We start from the raw sequence: 20,324 nt of genomic DNA on the forward strand, positions 1-20,324 counted from the left end.
GACCTGTATGATAATTGCGTATGTGTGATGAAACTGCCGTGAACTATCCCAGTCGTGAACATTAGATGTACTGGACATTCCGTCTTCAGGAAAATATAGTTCTACTTTAGACTATTCCGAGTTACCTAAACGTTTGTATGTATATGTCCATGTGTGAGCGTTTCAACCAGTCTTTTTTTATGTGACTTGACTTGATTTGATCCATAATAAAAACATTTTTTTGAAACAGTAAACATATAAACTTACACCTAACAAACATAGTCTACATAAACATTAAACCACCTTCGGACAAACAAAGCACAAAAAAATAATTACAAACGTGACATTAGAACTTAATAAAAGTCAAAGATATAAATAATTTTAAAAAAAAAATACATAAAAGCTTGTTAACAGATCACAAGTCTTTTGTTAGAGTTCACATCTTTTCAGTATGGCCTTTCGTTTGTTACACGGTTCACAAGGACAAATCTCCCTTGACTATCCGCACACGGGCACTCGGCGCTAGGTGTCGCGGAGCCTCATCCAGAATCTCCTCGGCAAGATCACGAAAGTCTACTTCCTCTGGATTTATGTTCTCTGAGTAGATAAATTGATATCCGCGATTAATCTTCTCGGAACCGTCAGGATTAGTCCGAATCGTCTTCTTCATCACAAGGCAGTTGGTTGACGTCTCGACACTTACGCGGTTGTTATTATCGTCAATGTCATACACAATACTGTCCTCTGATGACGAATTCGCGGTTGCGCTCACGTCTGGTGAATCGAGAATTTCTTCTGTTGGTCGCGCACACGTTTCTTCCTCCTCTATGTCGCCCAGAATTTCCCCAACAAAAGCATCGTTTATTTCCGTCAAGTCTTCCGAATTCACTGAGATTATGTCCAAGTCCTGATAAGAGTCCGTAACGAGTGGCTGCGCCGTCTCTGTATCTTTTAAATGTGCTTCTTTTTAACATATAGCTACCGGGTTATGGTCCTGGATAAGTAATGTTAAAGGACACAGGACATAAAAAATATTTTGTCTGCATTCAATGTCCTTAGCATTCTTAAGTCAAATTCTCACACTGAATCTGTTAAACAAGCATCAGATAACAAGGCACAGCTGGATGTAGTAATCTATAAATACCAACCGATGCAGTTCTCCGAGCAATGCCGACAATTAATGAGATAAGAGTCACGTGGGAGATTTTTACGTCAGAGGTGAGCTTCCTGCAAATTCTCGCTTTATCTTAAACAAAACAATGGAAGAAGACTCGTTAGATGGATTTTCCCTTGCTCCTGAAGAAATTAGACCCTATAATTTTGAGCCTTTATTAAATCAAACTCAAGGCAGCAATAGAAGTGAATCTGAAGATTCAGAGGGAGGTGATTTGGAGGAGGAAAATGCAGATGGGGTAATTGGAACCCGCAGAGAGAATTTAGCATGGTATGTAAATAAAACAAATATTTTACTAGTTTTAGTTTATATTTCAGAAATGAAACTTTTGTTCACCCATTCATTATCAGTATTATCAATATATATATTTCATAAATGAACAGTAAATATATAATTTGATGTACATTACAAGGTGTGTCTGTGAAAGGTGCCAAGTAATGGAAACAAATGAAGAATGTTTATGCTGCCATGAAATTGCACCCATTTTGGTAAAAGTAGAAGCAAAGGAGTTAAAGTGTATCACAGAACATGATGGGTTTCAGGGAAATTGCCTCAATATTGACGTCCTGGAAGTCTCTATGTATGAGTTTGTAGACACTGATGGGCCCCTTGATGACAATGAGCCAATACATGAGTAAGATAATGTATACACATAACTTTTCTTATAAAATTTTTTGATTTTTTCTTTGAAACATGTCAAGTAAATTATGATATAGTATTTTCTTCATGGTTAATTTTATATTACAGATTATATATATATACTTTGCCTACAGAAGATTCACTCGTTGGATCTGGCATATCCTAGGGAAAAAGAGACGAAAAATTATCCCTGCTTGTGTGGTATCCAAAATCAGACAGACATTTCCATCTGAGTCTTATGCTGGTTTCAAATATCCACGTTTATGAAAATAATGATATGATGTCCACCTATCAATCTTTTTTGAAACACAACACATTTCCATTTTGAAACACAACACATTTTAATCTTTCACATTCCAACAAAAATTATCTGTTGTATCTAGATGTTCTTCTGTTAATCAGTTCATTTTTGTCAAAGTCTTCATACTCATGAGTCAGTGGGCGTGGTTCATCAGCTTTATGACCAAACACAAAATCATCATAGGCAAATTTTAAGGAAGGATAGTGTCGTCTTCTAACAAAAATCTTTTCCAGCAATTTTCCGACATATTCTGTGGAATCAAGAGAATATAAGAATGAAAATCTTATAAGGAAAGCAAATACATGTAAGACTAAGTGATTTTCTTTTTTTATTTCATTATAGATTTAATAGATATATATATATGTAAAATTATGCAATAGCATTTGTTAGTCACTTCTTTTAACTTAATTACCAAAGGTTGCAGGCACTCTGCGAGGTTTTACTACACATTCCTGTCCTTTCTTTGCCTTTGGGTAGGATACACTCCACTGTAGTTCACCCTCTCTTGTTATTGACTGACGTCTCGTTCCGTTTTCATTGTAATGAAATGCAGCAATACACAACCTGTTGAAAATGAATAATAAAAAATATTCTAAAGACTTTTTTTTTACTTTAATCTATAGAACTATGAATGTATTAAAAAAGAAAGGCTACAAACCTTGCAAGCATTGGCATGTAAAAGAAGTGTGTACTCTTTGGTGCGAAATGATTCACCACAGAGTGAAAAACTTCAAGTCCATATGTCTGGTAAACAGGTGACAGTTTTGGAAGATCTCTAAGGAGATAGGGACTCTCCACAACATCTTTTACCATCTTGTGGTATCTAGAGCCTAGAATGGAAAAAAATGCGTACATTTTTGGAATGTGTAACAGTTATAAAATAAAAGGAAATAGATTTAATAATTGGATAATGACCTTGCTGCATCCAGTCTCTAGGTTCAATTAGCTGGCCATGTTCACACCGTGGAAAGACCTCAGAATCATGTTCATGGACATTGATAAGATGGTTGCTAATAGATTTCCATTTGTCAACCTTCATTTGCCCATTGTTTCCACTTGACGCTGCAACCCAGTATGTGTGGTTGACTATACTTTTTATCCAAGGACGGATTTGACCAGCACCACGCTTTTTAGGTCACCTGAGTAAACTCAGGTGACCTATTGCTATCCGTTTTCGTCCGTCGTCGTGCGTCGTCCGTCGTGCGCCGTGCGTTAACATTTGAACATTTTCAACTTCTTCTCTGAAACCGTTCAGCCAATTTCAACCAATTTTGGTGTGTAGTACGTATGAGCAAAGAAGAACATAAATTGTGAATTTCATGGTCTCTGCCCCCCTGGGGCCCAAGGGATGGGGCCAAAAAAACCCAAAAAGTGAGTAATCTTTAAAAATCTTCTTCTTTACTTCTGGAAATCAAATAGTCAAACTGTTGGCATGATTGTAGTTAGCATTGATCCCTCTACCAAAATTGTGAAATTCATGGCCCCAGGGTCAGGGATCCAGGCTCTAGGGTGGGGCAAAGTTTAGGTTGAGTGTATGTTGAAAATGCCTAATATGTTTTAACACAATATGAACTTCAAGGGGGTAAAATATTTTAATGATTCTACTGAGAGCAATAAGCTCTTGACTTAAAGTAGGAAATCTATGGTCTCGGGATCAGGGTTTAGGCCCTAGGGTGGGGCTAGGCCTTACATACTTTGGCATGTATTAAAAATGTTTAAGAAATATTTTTGTTATGTTTGACATTTTTAATCAATATGTTTAAGTTATTTCAACAAGAAAGGAAAACTGATGTAATTAAAAGAAATAATAAATTAAAAATTAGCTTAAATAAAAATATCCTAAAATATTAATATCGGGACTATATTTTCTGCAGAACACCAACGCATGCGCATAACGAGCGTTTCTCGGAAGAAGATTGTCAGAGTGATAACCTAGATTGTCTTGAAAACAATTTACGTCTTTTTGAGGTCGTAGATTTTGTATTACGAACGGTGGGTAAGAGTGTTGCAATTTTTTAAGGTTGTAAAGTATGAAATATATCTTGATTTTATGAATACATCGTATTCTTCATGGTAATAAAAGATTCATTTTAGCGTTGGTTTGTTCGATGCAGAAATCGGCTTGTAATGACTGATGGAAGAGCGAAGAAGAAAATGCTGGTTTGAACGTTGTTGTCTGCATTTCATATGTAGAAATAAATTATCTACAGTAGGTTTTAAATGTGTTTTGTTTTTTATTAGACCTATATATGAACAGCTTATGCCCTGAATACTTGGAAACGTGCTTAAATCAGTTCGAATTATCTCTATGATAATGGTTTATGTTTATTAGAAGGATGTGTCAAATGGCGACCCAAATGGACTAAATTATGATTGAATAGTAGCGAACTAATCAGTAAATTAAAAGAATATGACTGAAACATTCCGATTTGTATACTCATACATTTTAGAATAATTCGTTTAGACTAATCAAAATTATTAAAGTAATGAAATGTGTAGAACACATAATTTTTTCCTATGGAATATTTTGATTGTTTGCAATAAACATAACACACATTAATTAACATTTAATATGTTTCACGGTGTGACCGTTGGGGCGAGCACAGTTGTACCATCAAAAACACATGAAATATTGATCAGCCACTTCAAACATCAAGCTGTGCGAGACATCTCGACTAGCTGTGACATCACACAATGTCACAGAGCTTAAGGAGACAGCCGACGGTCTGTTTGAAACTATACACCCATAGTGCAATTTGGGTCGAAAAAAATTGCAAAGTTATTTTTTGTTTCTTCAAAAATTTCTACATACTGAAAGCCTGTTTATGCTTTATGTTAGTATTTATTTATTTGTGCAAAGGACATTGGGAAGTAAAAGAATTCTGGGAATGTTGCCCCACAGAAAAATTTGCCTGACGTATGTACAGATTTCATTCCGAATTTCCTCTGTTCTTACACGTTAGTTTATTGAGCTCGCTGTGCTCGCTATTATATTTATATTGAATATTCAACATATTTATAATCTCAATGCAAAATATAGATAATTTGATTTTAAACATAATTATACTCCATTCATTATCTTGCGGGTTTCATTGTTTCACAGTGTATTGCAAAAACTTGGATACATAGCTTATATTCTTTTTGTTGATGGACAATCTGTATGTTGACTTTTCTCATGATGAAGAATTATGGAACATCCATTTGAAAAAAAAATGTTCAAATAAAACATAACTTTACAGATTTTCATGGAGTGCCATTCTTTATTATCCCCTTGAGCAACTCATTATGGAGGGGATATAGAATCTTGAATGTGTGTGTGTTAGTGTGTCTTGTGGGCAAGATTTAAAGAGAAACTTTGCATAAACCACTCTCAGCCTTTACATGTGTGTGTGGCATTATGAAAGGACAAAGCCTATTCATTTTTAAATTAATCAATGGAATATTTTTTAAGATACAGCGTTTTTACTTCCTTCTAACCCTGAAATTTTATGTATAACTTGACAATGCTCACTTCCGCTTATTCCGGTTGCTTCAATAAACTGAAGTTTTATGTACAACTTGACAAATACCACTTCCATTTAATCCACATGGTAAATTTGGGTCGCTTTGATAGACTTGCTCAGTAAGTTTTACTTCGTATTTGCGCATTGTGATATAATTGTGCGTATTTTGAGACAGTCTGTATGAATTAACATGTCATCTCAAACACTAAGTAATGGAAGGAAGGATATGGAGATAACGAACAGTATTCAATATCAAAGTGCATGAAATAATTTGATGAACGTCCTGTTTCATTACCAAATTCCAACAGGTGTATGGGAATTTGGGATGCATGTTATTCCTGAAAGCTGTGAATACAATATACAAGTCAATTAACTTCTTAATGTACATTGTTATTTTTCATTGGGACTGTGAGGTATACTTAGGTAGGTAAATTACTGAAACTTAATACATGTAGCATACGTGATCTGATGTCTTTGCTAGGTATAAGGGAAACTGCGCCAAATTTGAAATTACACGTTCATGTTTTATACAAAAGAATCAAGTACTGTTATATATATATATATTATTATAACAGTAACTTGATCAGAAGGGTCATATCACGTCGAGTTGACAGGCGCGGATCATCAGATCTAACGAGAGGAAAAGCGTCGAGTTTGATATGATAATCCATGCCTGTCAACTAGACGTGATACGGCTCTTCAGATCAAGTTACTGTTCTAATGATAAATTTATTATATACCCCCTCATAGCTAGCTAAATAGAGCAAAATAACACTTTAGAGATCATTTGTATAACATTTATCCATAAAACAAAGCATAAGTACAAGGGACTTTTTAACGCGCAAGAAAAATAACGTCATGTTTTTACGTACTATGTCATCCGTTTCAGAGAGGTGATATGGATTCAGAAAACCACAGTGTGGTGATCCGGAAAATCGGATCAAACTCTGTAAAATTAACAGTAACAAAACAAGGAAATTGATGGGTATATAATAAAATGAGACACCATACATAAATAACAAACTTTTGGTCACTGTTTTCTATGCAACTACTTATCACAAATGCTTGAAATTTTAGCGAAGTTTGGGGGGGGGGGGGGGGGGTATATAGGAATCACCTTGTCCGACTGTCTGTGCAAAGGTGTCCAGTCCATATCTTTCTTACCGAGGGACATTAGAATCTACTACTCCACACAAAGATTGCCCATGACCTAAGGGTGTGTCATGACCTTGACCCAAGGTCATTGGGGAACTTCAAGGTCACTGGAAGAAAAATTTCAAAATTTGTGTCTGGTCCATTTCTTTCTTTTGGATAAACTTGGTAGGTTCTCATTTCACACAAAGATTGCCCATGACCCAAGGGTGTGTCATGACCTTGACCTAAGGTCATTTGGGAACTTAAAGGTCACTGGAAGAAAAATTTCGTAATTCCTGTTCGGTCCACATCTTTCTTATGGATAAACTTGGTAGGTTCTCATATCATGCAAAGATTGCCCATGACCCAAGGATGTGTCATGACCTTGACCCAAGGTCATTTGGGGAACTTCAAGGTCACTGGAAGAAAAATTCGTGTCGGGTCCATATTTTTCTCATGGATAAACTTGGTAGGCTCTCATTTCACAGAAAGATTCCCCATGACCTAAGAGTGTGTCATGACCTTGACCCAAGGTCATTTGGGGAACTTCAAGGTCACTAGAAGAAAAATTTCATAATTTATGTCAGGTCCATATGTTTCTCATGGATAAATTTGGTAGGTTCTCATTTCACCCAAAGATTGCCCATGACCTTAGGGTGTGTCATGACTATGACCCAAAGTCATTTGGGGAAGTTCAAGGTCACTGGAAGTAAAATTCATAATTTGTGTCGGGTCCATATTTTTCTTATGGATAAACTTGGTAGGTTCTCATTTCACACAAAGATTGTCCATGACCCAAGGGTTTGTCATGACCTTGACCCAAGGTCATTTGGGGAAGTTCAAGGTCACTGGAAGAAAAATTTTATAATTCATGTGTGATACATATCTTTATTATGGAAAAACTTACTTCTGAAAAACCAAGCGGGGGGTATTTTGTCCTGTTTGGACAGTTCTAGTTTTAGGGAGATTTATTACTGAAAATGCATAAAGTAAGTAATTGTTTGTTTAAGGAATACTACAATGGAGGGCATTGAAGTGGTAGAATTTTCTGTTTGGATGGAACGTTTTGACCATCTTTAGACACGCCCATTTCTTTAGAAAGGAAAAATCGGTCAAATGATTCAATCGAATACCTGTAGAACAGATATGTTATAAATATAATAGCCAATGAAATTGACGGTCTACATAAACACCAAGTAAGCACATGTTCGACTGATACATGCTATGTGAACGCCAATAAACATGATAAAATCATAATTATGTACAAATTTGTTACAAAGTCTATTTTACATTTGCGGGAACTCAAAACAGCTCTCTTTCTTATTTAAAAATCTTAATTTTGATGTAACTCATGTTGCTTGTCGCGGAAAGTGTAGTGTCCTAAAACATTACTACGAATATTCCTTTATCCTTTCTAAAGAAATGGGCGTGTCGTTATGTTATACTTGACATTCAAAACATGACTCGAATGTTTCGTTCAAATGCAAAAAATTTACCACTTCCATGCACTTCATTGTAATTGAATAAATCAAATTTGTATTTGTTTTGCAGAAATCTGGTGATGCCACGTAGAAGGAACTGGCGCATGGCTGCGCCGAAGATGGGGAACCAGAATCGTGCCAGCAATGACAATAGACTCGTGGATACTAGCCACGTAAAAAATAGTACGAAAGACCCAACAATTGACGCAACAGATGACGGACCTTTTAGACTCGTGGAAGCTAGCCACGTAAAAAATAGTGCTAAAGACTGGGGGGATACTGCCTCCTTAAAAAGAGTACAAGATTTGCCTTCGGGCACGAATAACAGTGCAGATTTGCCTTCGGGCACGAATAACAGTGCAGATTTGCCTTCGGGCACGAATAACATTGAAAATTTGCCTTCGGGCGCCAGTAACATTGAAAAGTTGCCTTCGGGTGTCAGTTTGCCTATGGGCACTAGATTATTTGGAACAATTAATCAAGCAAATAATGTATTTCCATCTTTCTCTAGAGGAGTTCAGTGCACATGCAATGCTTTGATGTCTATCATTTTGCAAAATGCATCCACTTCATTAGAACTTGATAAGGTGCTCTTTTCTGGGGATGAGTTATTTAGAGTTAGAATTGCAGAATTACAGTCAACTGTTCAGTTTGTTTCAAAAATGCTTCAATTTCAAGAACTTCCCAAGTCTGTCTATGTGCATGACAACCAGTATGAAATAAGCTATTTTGAACAGATTTATGGAACTGTGACACATGTAGATTGGGATCAGTCATGTCAAAGTAATAATTTGAAGGAAGGTATTGAGCTGCTCTTTACAAGGTATAATCAAGGATTAATTATAGTCGGAGGAATTTGCTCTGCAATATATGTGGATGACAAGAACTGTCCTGTATTCTTTGATTCACATTCTCATGGAGAGGACGGCCTTTCATGTGCAGATGGTAGAGCTATTAAAATCACTTTCAGTGATATTGATCAACTTGTGGATTACATGTTTGCATTTTATCAAAGTTGTAATATTTCCATGATAAGCCAGATTGAGATTCAACCAGTGTTTGTAACACAAAAAACAAGTGTGCCCACTTCAGGAACTGAGAGGCTTTCCTTAATTGACAAATACTTTGACTTCCAAGAGAACATGTCTAGAAAATGTAACATTTCTGAATCATCGCAAGGAAGTCGAAATGACTATATGAGAAATTATATGAGGAAAAGGAGGGAAAATTCGCAGATAAAACAGAGGGACAAAGAAAGCACTTTAAGAAGTATGACCAAGGCAAGGCAAAGTACAGAATTTAAAAAGAGAGAACTTGCTTCCCAAAGAACTGTTAGAGAAAATCCTAAGACAAAGCTAAAGCTGAGAGAAAGTACTTTAAAAAGTATGACCAAAGCAAGACAGAATAAGGAATTTAAAGAGAGAGAACTTGCTTCCAAACAAAGGGCCAGAGAAAATCCTGAGACAAAGCAGAAGGATAGAGATAGTACTTTGAAAAGTAAAAACAAAGCTAGACAAAACAGAGAGTTTAAAGAAAAAGAGCTTGATTGTAAAAGACGGGTCAGAGAAAATCCTGAGATAAAGCAGAAGGATAGAGACAGTACTTTGAAAAGTAAAAACAAAGCTAGGCAAAACAGAGAGTTTAAAGAAAAAGAGCTTGATTGTAAAAGAAGGGTCAGAAAAAATCCAGAGGCAAAGGTCAAGGACAGAGAAAGTACCTCAAAATGTATGAACAAGGCAAGACAAAATACAAATTTTTGTTTAAAAGAAAGAGAAGCAAAAAGAAAGAAAAGAGACAATGTACAGCAGCTTGAGAAGGAAAGGCTATGTAAACAGCAAAGTAGAAAAAATTACAGCGAAAAAGAAAAAGAGAGTGATAGAGTTTCTAAAGCTAAAAGGAGGCTTGATTCAGAATTCACAGACCATGAAAACAATTTAAGTAAGAGAAGGTTTCATGGTAATTCTTTGGAAGATTGCATACAGAAATTCCATGAACAAGTGAAAATTGGTCCACTTTATGTGTGTACATGTTGTCATCAGACTTGGTTTTTGAAAAGCGTGGTCAAGCTCAATACAACTAATCTTAGTAGTAGCAGTAAAAGTATTTGTACTGGCTTAAAATCTGTGGATGGCATAGAATGGCTATGTTTAACCTGCTGTTCAGCTCTGAAGGATGAAAAAATTCCAAAACTTTCAGTTAAAAATGGAATGAAATGGCCTGGTAAACCAGATGCTTTGAATTTACATCCACTGGAAGAGAGGTTGATATCTCAACGCATACCATTTATGCAAATTAGAGAATTACCCAGAGGAGGTCAAATGTCAGTGAAAGGAAATGTTGTTAATGTTCCGGTTGATATTCAGCCTACAGTAAATGCCCTTCCCAGACAAATAGATGAGCATGTGACTATAGCTGTCAAATTAAAGAAGAGATTATCTCACAAATCGGCCTGCTTTACAGAAAATGTTCGTCCGAATGTGGTTATAAATGCTTTACAGTGGCTTATGAAAAATAGTGAATTATATAAAAATTCTGGTATAGTGATAGACCATTCTTGGAGGGATGATATAGAGAAAAGTAATGAGGAAACAGTGCAAGAACTGATAGGTAGTTCAAATGATAGCGATGATCGCGAATCTGAAGGAAATGATGATGGATTTTGTGAAGTTTCTTCAGATGATTGTATTCAAGGCAATTCTGATACACTTGTTGATGAAGCAGACATTGATACAAATAAACTCTATGTGTTTGCCCCTGGAGAAAACCAAAAACCAATAAGTCTATTTACAGATAAAGATGCAGAATATCTGTGTTTTCCAACAATATTTTGTGGTCATCGCAGAGTTGAAAGTGAGGAAAGAGAAGTTCCAGTACACTACAGTGATATTGCAAAATGGGAGTTGCGCAGTGTTGATAGACGAGCAGCACAATCTGTACCTAACATCTTTTTTAAATTGAAGAAAATTCAAATTAAGCAAGTTAGTGACAAAGTTAACTTGGCACTGAGAAGATGTAAATCAGATGGTAAGAAAATCACTGCAGAACAAGTTTTAAATCCAGCCTCTGCGGAAAAAATTGTGAGACTGAATGAAGGGTATTATATATTCAGAACACTTCGAAATTCTCCTGCTTATCTCTCATCTAAAAAGAAAGATGTATTTGCCATGATAAGGCAGTTGGGTCTTCCAACCTGGTTTATTTCTCTCTCATCAGCTGATACCAGATGGCAAGATCTGCTTAAAACATTGGCAACACTAGATGGAAAAACCCTGTCACAAGAAGAATTAGAGAATTTGAATTGGAGTGAAAAATCAAAACTAGTGCAACAAGATCCAGTGACATGTGCTAGATTCTTTGACAACAGAGTTCAACTTTTCATCAATACTGTGCTTAAAAGTCCTCATAATCCTCTGGGTGTTGTCACTGATGTGTTTCGAAGGGTAGAATTTCAAAACCGAGGTTCGCCACACATTCATATGCTGGTATGGACAAGTGATGCTCCAAAGCACAAAGAAAATAGCAATGAGGAAATTGAACTTTATGTAGATAAGTATGTCACATGTGGTTCGCAGGAAAATGATTCTCAAATGAAGCAGCTTGTAGATCTTCAAGTACATAAGCACTCAAAAACTTGCAAAAAAGGTGGTAGATCTGTATGCAGATTTGGATTTCCATTGCCACCTTTGCCCAAAACCATGCTTCTTGAACCCTTGGATTTTGATGTTGACCATTATAGAAAGATATATTCTGATATTCAGAAGAAAATGAATGATTTCAAAGATGGTTGTAGTTTAGACTATGAGTCATTCTTACAGACTGTAGTAGAAATGTGTGAGGATGAGTATATAAAATGTATTCGAGCTTCCTTGAAAGGTCCTAAAGTGTTTCTGAAGAGAAGTCCGTCTGAGATGAGAGTGAATTACTATAACTCATCAGTGTTGAAGGCTTGGAATGCTAACTTAGATATTCAGTTTGTACTTGATCCTTATGCATGTGCCACATATATTGTTGCTTATATCAGCAAATCTCAGAGAGGAATCAGTGCAATGCTTGATAAGGCATCTCAAGAAGCTGCAGAAGGAAATATGGATCTTAAGCGACAAGTCCGACATATTGGAAACAAGTTCTTAAACTTTGTTGAGGTCAGTGCACAAGAGGCAAGTTACTTAATTCTTCAGATGCCACTTACACAAGCAAGTAGAGAGGTTGTTTTTATCAATACCTCACCACCTGAAGACCGAGTTTTCTTACTGAAACATCAAGATGAATTGAACGAGTTACCCAAGGATTCAACTGATATTAAGGCAGATAGTATGATACAAAGATATGCAAGAAGACCAAAACTGCTAGAAAATTGGTGTTTAGCTGATGTTGTTTCTGAATTGGAAGTGACTTTCCCAAAAGAAATCAGAAAAGATATACAAGAGGAAGTGAATGATGATAACCCAGAAGATAATTCTCAAGAAACTTTTACTGATCAGGATGTGTTAGTTCATTTGAAAAATGGGATTAAGATCAGAAGACGAAAAAACAAACGGGTTATAAGATATGTAGGCTACAGCCAAAAAACAAATTCTGAACAGTATTACAGAGAAAGAATTCTTCTCTTTCTGCCATGGAGAAATGAGAATGCTGACCTACTTGGTAGTCATCAAACTTATGAACAGCACTACAGGGAAAAAGCATGTATGATACAAGTGAAACAAAAGCAGTATGAGCATTTTGTAGATGAATTGGAACAAGCTCGACTTCAGGCAGAAGAAGATCTTGATGATCTGGAGACAGTAGCACCAAACACAGAACATGCTGAGGCAGAAGATGCAGAGATAGGTTCTGAACCATCCGAGATATTTGTTCATTTTGATCCTGATACAGTTCAACACAGAGATTTTGATATTGGGCCGGAACTTGGCTTGTCCTCAAAAGTATCTGAAACAGAAATGAGTGCTGTCCGCATTCCTGATCAGCAGTATTATAAACTTTTGCAATCCCTGAATACTAAGCAGAGGGAATTTTACTATCATGTAACAAACTGGATTCAAATGGGAGATGAACCATTATATGCTTTTCTTACTGGTGGAGCAGGTGCTGGAAAATCAGTGGTTATTGATGCCATTTTTCAAACATTACACAGAATATTGTATTCAAAAGAAGGTGAAAACCCTGATGATATCAGAATATTACTTTGTGCTCACACTGGCAAAGCAGCATACAACATCAAAGGGACTACTATAGCATCAGCATTTCACAGAAAAATGTATCAAACTCAGCAACACATGAGTGCAGATGAACTGAACTCATTTAGGACAAAATACCGGAATTTGTCAGTCGTGATAATAGATGAAATTTCAATGGTAGGAAATAACATGCTGACATTTATAAATGATAGACTTCAACAACTTACTGGTAGAAAACAAGATTTTGGTGGTATTAGCATCATAGCTGTAGGTGATTTGTATCAGTTACCACCTGTTGGAGACAAGTGGATTTTCAAAGATCTTTCTAATCCTGGTCAGAGTTTAGCAAAGAATTTGTGGCATGAGCATTTTCATATGCATGAACTCACTGAAATTATGAGACAAAAAGATGACCTCAGATTTGCAGAAATGTTAAATAGGCTACGTGAAAACAAGATGACAGATGAAGACAAAGAACTCATATCTCAACGAATCATCAAGCAAGACTCTGAAGTCTATCCTAAGGAGGCACCTCATCTGTTTATTGAGAACAAGTTTGTAGATTGTTTTAATAACAATCTTATGGAAAACCTTTCAACAAATAAAGTAAATGTAAGAGCAGACACAGATGTGTTATCCCAGACAAAACTTTCAGCATCAGTGAAATTGAAACTAGTTCAAAACTTGCCTGAAAACCCAGCATCTACTGGACAATTAAGAACTAATTTGGTTATTGCTGTAGATATGCTCTATGACATATCAGTAAATCTTGCTGTTACAGATGGATTGACAAATGGTGCTTCCTGTGTTGTGAAATATATTGAATATAAAGAGTCGCAATTAAGACCTGCCATAGTATGGGTACTGTTTGCTGACTCAAGTATAGGTATTTCGCGAAGACATCAATATAGACATTTGTATAGCACAAATGTGAATACTGCATGGACTCCGGTATTTGAAGCTAAAAGAACATTTGTTTATAACAGGAAGACATATGAGAGAGTTCAGTTTCCCCTGCAACCTTCTGCTGGAAAAACAATACACAAAGCACAAGGAGCAACTCTTTCGAAGGCAGTAATCAGCTTAGCACAGACAAAGCAGCGCAAAATTCCTCATATACATTATGTTGCACTCTCAAGAGTAAGGTCACTTGATAGTCTGTTCATTCTGGATTTCAATGAAAAAAGTCTCTCAAAAGATGATACTGTTGATAAAGAGATGGAAAGATTGCGAGAAAATAGATTGCAACTCTCTTACACACCACTTTACTCCGTATGTAAAGACATAAAATTCTTGTTCAACAATGCCAGATCTCTTCACAAACACTTCCTTGATATAAAGTCAGAACCAAGTGTTTTAGCTGCAGATGTTATTGGTATTGCTGAATCTTGGCTTTGGGAATTAGATTCTGATGAAGACTTTACTTTAGAAGGTTTTACAATGTTCAGGAATGATGCAATTAAGTTCTTCCCAGAACAGACCACATCATGGTATTGTCATATATCTAAGAAATCGATTACAGTGTGTTTCATACAACTCATTTACTTCAAAATCTGTTGAATTTTCCATCATTTCGATTATGCTCTCCAATACTCCAGTACAGTGTGTAGTTTTATATAAGCAGCCTTCTTGTACTCTTCAACTCTTTTACGATACCTTGAAAAACAGGTTGCTCCCATTGGTTGATAAAGATGAAAAGATTGTGATAATGGGAGATTTTAATTTGGATATAAGTACTGGTCAGTATGCACATTTCCTGAACTTTATGAAAGAAACATTTGGTTATGCGCAAATCATAAACAAGGTAACAACAAAGAATAAGACACAGTTAGACCTAATATTTACCAACTTCACTGATTTAGAAACAGATGTTCTTCAGGCTTATTGGTCTGACCATAATATGATATATTGTGCTGCAGATTTGACTTAAGCAAGCTTTTCTAATGACAAAACTGCATTTTAATTACAATGTATAGTATTATAAACCCGCTTGATCATAAAACAGGCAGTATGTAAATATTTAGTTTCCAACGGAAGCTAAATATTTACAAACTGCCAAGAGTGGTTAGACAAAACAAGGGTTGCCACTCATCAACTGCCTTATTTGTCCCAATAACTTTCAATATGTTGCTTATATATAAATGTATTTAAAAGCACATTGATTAAATTACTTACTCGCTATTTGGAAGTTATTGGGACAAAAAAAATTTCAAGTTACAATGCCCATGAGATGAAATTATTATTTTACCCAGTAGTTTATTTATGATTGTTTGTACTGTCTATACTTATTATTCATTTATCTTTAATTTATGTATTATATTGTTAATCCACTATTTAAAATCCACAACAGCATTGAAAAACTGCTACATAGTTGGTGTAGGAGGTAATTTTATTACCTAACAGACTGCAAATTCACATGTTAACATTTCTGTAATAATCGAATTAATATAGTTTACTATAAGTGAAATGTTGTGTTCCTAAGATTTTGAATAAGAATGATACACTATTATTTGAAAAAGTTAATATACGGGTATGTCTGCAAGATTTGATTGATGTATAATTATATGTTTCTTTATAGCATGTCTTCTGTTGTGGCCACCCATATGATAAAATTACAATTTATCAAGTATTATTTCTATCTCGTATGATTTATTTTGTGAATTTTTACTCTCTACAATATTACATATTTTTGTGTATTTAATGTACTAGACATGTATCAGTGTTTATCAGTAAAACGTGTACAGTTAAACAATTAACATTTCATCTCATGGGCATTTAAATCATCAATTTTTGGGGTATATTAATTCTAGATTATATAATCTTAACTTGTAGAAGTAGATTATATTAGAAAGCATTCTAGTACTATACATAAGTATTTATTAGCTATTATACAATAATATGATTAACTCTGCAATTATGATATTTATAATTATGTACTTTCTTATAAATTACATTGCTTAAATTACTTGGTAAACCTATATCACAAGTGACTATCAGTATATCTACATAAGACATTGTAAACATCCAGAATACTTTTCTCCTTGAAAACAAACACTAGCTCCAGTGGACATATAAAAGGAACTTACTGTCTCTGAAAAGACTTGAATACTCCTGTGCTCTATTTAATACTTGTAAAATGTTAATCTTTTTTTGTTTGTTTTTGTTTTTTTTATTTGCATAGACTAATTCATTGTGTTACATGTAAAACAGTAATATTATCTACATTCTGTTATTCAAAGTCATATTTAAGAAATCATTTGTTATTTAGTTTATCAAGCTTTTTATTTAATATTATTTATTGATAATACTAAAATGTTTCTCAACTCTACATGGACAATTTTGATTTTTTTAAATTATGATAAATGTCATATTAGTACCATATTCACCCTAATAAACATCCATATTTTCTTTAAGGACACATACCAAAACAATTTTTTTTTATCTCCCACACAGAAGAGTTACACTGATAATTTTTCAATATTCCTTTCTATGGAAATGTAATTAAAAACTTATAGATCACTTTCATTTCTGCTTTTTTTGCCATATTATGTTGCTTGGCCAAACATTTGTTGTTTAAGTAAACAAATATGATCACATATAAAGTGAGAGAGGCACCTAAGATAATTGAATTTTTGAAGGAAAAAGTTTGTGTTATATCCTTCACTACACATTTGTTATTCTGTTTCATGATCCTAAAACCTTTATGATCTTTGAATCTCATTATATGAACAACTTTTAATCTTTCTTTTCATTTTCGGTATGTAAGGTTAAAAAAGTTGTTCTAAAAATGAATGAATGAATGCAGCTGTTTCTGTGAAATATGAAAAATTGCACAATATTTAAATTTAGATTACTAAATCACACTATATATAAAGTATTTAATGATATAGGACATTTTTATGCTACTTTTTTGTTTTCTTTTGTTTTTGCAATGCTTTGAAATGTTAATTGCCAGAGCAAGATCGTTTAAACAATGTACTTAATAATTTCAAATATTTTTCATCTTGTTTTGTACCCCAGAGCCTAAGTTATACCTTAATTATTACTTTCTTTGGTATGGGCTATTGCCAGTGCAAGATTGTTTAAACAATATAATATTTTCAAATATTTTTCTTCTTGTCGTCTTGCATTAAATTTGTTGGTTCAATACAGTCTTTTCATAATATTGTGAAAATTTTGAATAAGTCTATAGGTTTTTTTTTTTTGTTTTTTTTTTTTTTGTACAACATGTGAAGATATCCAGAAACAGTGAAATGTATTTGTATAAAATACGTTAAGGGGGCCAATGTGCATGTTCATGCCCCAAACCTTACTACAGTATAATGGGCTCAAATTTATCAAGATAGATTTAATAATATCTTTTTAATGTTGCAAGCGTCTGAAATCACCTACATGAAGCAACACTTTTTGAAGGTAAGTAGTGTGGAAAGAAGGGGTCACTGGCCAGCCCGTAAAGGGAGGTAAACCTTGCTTCTTTCAGATATATATATATATATATATATATATATATATATATATATATATAAATAAAAGTGGAAATTGCTTCGAATATTGTTTTATGGTAAAATTTCAGACATTTGCAAAATGTTTTTAACAATCAAGTCCTTTTAGCTTTCAAAACTAAAAATAATTTGAATCATAACATTCTATGAAATGTTAAACACAATGATTTTGGACACAACTATTGAATGCAGATGTTTTTAATATGACATGATGATATAAGTGATTGTTGTACACTTATTTAAAAGTCAACTTATATGTAACCAATATATACAGTACTACAAGTATATTATATGCACATAAATATATATTTTATGTTTCTAGATTAAGGTGTTTTAATGCAAACTGCTGTTATGATGAAGAACTTTTATTGATTATCTATAAATGTCTTTTGGTTTACTTATAGTTCATTATATACTTATGAATTTAAACCTCAATAAATCTGATATAATTTGTTTTGTATGTGTCCACTTTTATTGCATGGGGGTTTCAGGAATAGGAAAGAATTAATTAAAAGTATATCATGGATAACATAACAGTTTATTTTTTTAAAAAAATGCATAATCATTTACATTTATCTGTAAAAATGTAGCCCTTTCCCTTTTTTTAGGGCAGATGGAGGGGGGGGGGGGGAGTAGGTAGGTCTCCAGAAAATATCAGATTAAAAAAAAATTGGAGAGGGCTACATTATTACAGCTAAAATGAAGCGCACAAAACACATATAGATTTTTTTTTTTAATCCATTTCTACAAATTGAAGATTTAAGGTTTTTTTTTTCCAGATGCAAGTCAATGGTCCTTCTTTTAGGATTGTGAATTTCAAGGCACCTGGGTTATGTGGGTCAAGGATAACACAGAAGAGAGGGGCTCTTCTTATATTTTAAAAATGATTTAATGCCTTTAAACATTTCTGATCAGAAAGGGTGCTTTTTTCCAAAATTTTGCATGTGTGAACCCAGGGTCAGGGGTTCCTGTGCGTCGGGGCACTAATCCGATTCTAAAATATGAACCAAATTCAATACATTGTTGGAAAGTTGTTGCTTGATGCTCAGGTGACCAATAAGGCCCATGGGCCTCTTTTTAAAATTCTTTTACTTAAAAATATTTATCATTACACCTATTGTAAACCATTCTTCCAAAAGATATTGTTCTATCAGGTATGAATTTAAACTAATTATGGTTTTTGCAAAAACCTATGACATCATATGAGGGTGGAATTACCTTAACACTAATTTTAGAAAAGTATGGTTTGGGTCAAAGGAAAGGTCAAGGTCAAAAAATGTTGATGCAGTTGCATCATCAATATCTATAAGTTTGATGAAAATACCTTGGATAGTTTCTCTGAAACTTAGCTTTGAACAGAGTTAAACGCAATTAGTGTGACGGAAGGACACTGAAGAACGGAAGACGGTCAGACATGACAAATGCTATATGCCCCGGCCATATTCATGGCGGGCATAAAAATGAATTACTTCCTTCAAACATTTATGATCAGCAAGAGTGCCTTTTTTCCAAAATTGTGCAACCCACGGTCAGGGGTACCTATGGGTCGGGACACTATTGATTATTGCTCAATGTAACAAATTAGTTGAAATGCATTTTTCCTTCTACTCTGCCTATGGGTAAATTTACTAAGCATGCTAAGTGTATAGTTATCATAAGCAATGGTGCCTCTTTCAAAATTATGTATGCCATGGCCTCTGATTTAAGATATGAATTAAATTCAATGATTGGAGAGTTATTTGATGCTCAGGTGACCTATAAGGCCCATGGACCTCTTGAACTCTACTATGATGTGTTTGTGGAAACGAGATTGAGGAGGCTATTAACCTACACAACAATGTTCAATGTCTATACTAAGTATACAGTGGCATATATTCCATATAGGCTAAAAGGCTGTAGCCTATATAAATAACATTTTCTCAAGGATTACAAAAATATATAGCGCATACAATTATATATCTCTGGAAGTAAGAATTATTAATTAAGTTGGTTCAAAATTATAGGTCTTGCATTTTTAATTTTATTTCATTTTAAGTCAAATAGCAAAGGGCCAGTATTAATTCATAATAAACTGGATTTAACTTTATCCGACGGTTTGTTTCCGATATGTGGGTCGATCAAGGCCTACAAGGTAAAATTTCAAAATTTACTTCATAATTGTATATAAAGTCTATAGTAGTATATTAAAAAAACCCAGAAACATTTAATTATGAACAGGACAACAAAACAACAGAATGAAAGCAAAGGTGATTATATTACGCGATAATATACAGTGTTTTGCAAAGACAAGATTAAAAAAAATACAAATTTTCCTACAGTACAATATTTGTTTTTTTTCTGTGGTACTACAAGAATTTATATTCCTATAAAGTTTTGAATATATTCGTTTTAAAAATCTCTGATTCACATTAGCCTACACATGAACAGAAAGGAA

At 34.3% G+C, this 20,324-nt stretch overlaps 3 protein-coding genes and 1 pseudogene across 3 annotated transcripts; 2 read left to right on the top strand and 2 right to left on the bottom strand.

Moving 5' to 3' along the window:
- Positions 1-454: 454 nt before the first annotated feature.
- On the bottom strand, positions 455-1,041 carry LOC134232644 (uncharacterized). Its single transcript, XM_062714629.1, has 2 exons — positions 999-1,041; positions 455-867 (listed from the first exon to the last, which is right to left on the bottom strand). The coding sequence occupies exons 1-2, from the start codon at positions 1,039-1,041 to the stop codon at positions 455-457; spliced, it is 456 nt and encodes a 151-aa protein (XP_062570613.1).
- Positions 992-2,773, top strand: LOC134232643 (uncharacterized; annotated as a pseudogene).
- Positions 2,428-3,527, bottom strand: LOC134232645 (uncharacterized). The gene is made up of 4 exons (XM_062714630.1): positions 3,519-3,527; positions 3,009-3,219; positions 2,786-2,923; positions 2,428-2,657 (listed from the first exon to the last, which is right to left on the bottom strand). Exons 1-4 carry the CDS (start codon positions 3,525-3,527, stop codon positions 2,602-2,604), a joined length of 414 nt encoding a protein of 137 aa, XP_062570614.1. The 3' UTR covers positions 2,428-2,601.
- A 2,153-nt stretch (positions 3,528-5,680) lies between these two features.
- On the top strand, positions 5,681-14,878 carry LOC134232646 (uncharacterized; the record flags this gene model as incomplete). Its single annotated transcript, XM_062714631.1, has 3 exons — positions 5,681-5,715; positions 8,282-9,947; positions 10,047-14,878. Coding segments are annotated over exons 1-3 (6,533 nt in total), but the record flags the coding sequence as incomplete, so codon positions are not given.
- Between the last annotated feature and the right edge of the window lie 5,446 nt (positions 14,879-20,324).

This window comes from Saccostrea cucullata, unplaced genomic scaffold (genome assembly GCF_032062105.1).
Source record: "Saccostrea cucullata isolate Sc308-1 unplaced genomic scaffold, CSIRO_AGI_Scuc_v1 ctg4523, whole genome shotgun sequence".
Classification (NCBI taxonomy): Eukaryota; Metazoa; Mollusca; class Bivalvia; order Ostreida; family Ostreidae; genus Saccostrea; species Saccostrea cuccullata.

Excerpts from the sequence above, each read along its gene's own strand:
- LOC134232644 (XM_062714629.1), bottom strand. The coding sequence starts at position 1,041 with ATGCTAAGGACATTGAATGCAGACAAAATATTTTTTATGTCCT. Across the intron at positions 868-998 it reads CAAAATATTTTTTATGTCCT|TGAATTCGGAAGACTTGACG; the intron begins GTGTCCTTTAAC and ends ACATAATCTCAG.
- LOC134232645 (XM_062714630.1), bottom strand. Across the intron at positions 2,924-3,008 it reads TAGAGACTGGATGCAGCAAG|GCTCTAGATACCACAAGATG; the intron begins GTCATTATCCAA and ends TTTCCATTCTAG. Across the intron at positions 2,658-2,785 it reads GAATCATTTCGCACCAAAGA|GTTGTGTATTGCTGCATTTC; the intron begins GTACACACTTCT and ends CATTTTCAACAG.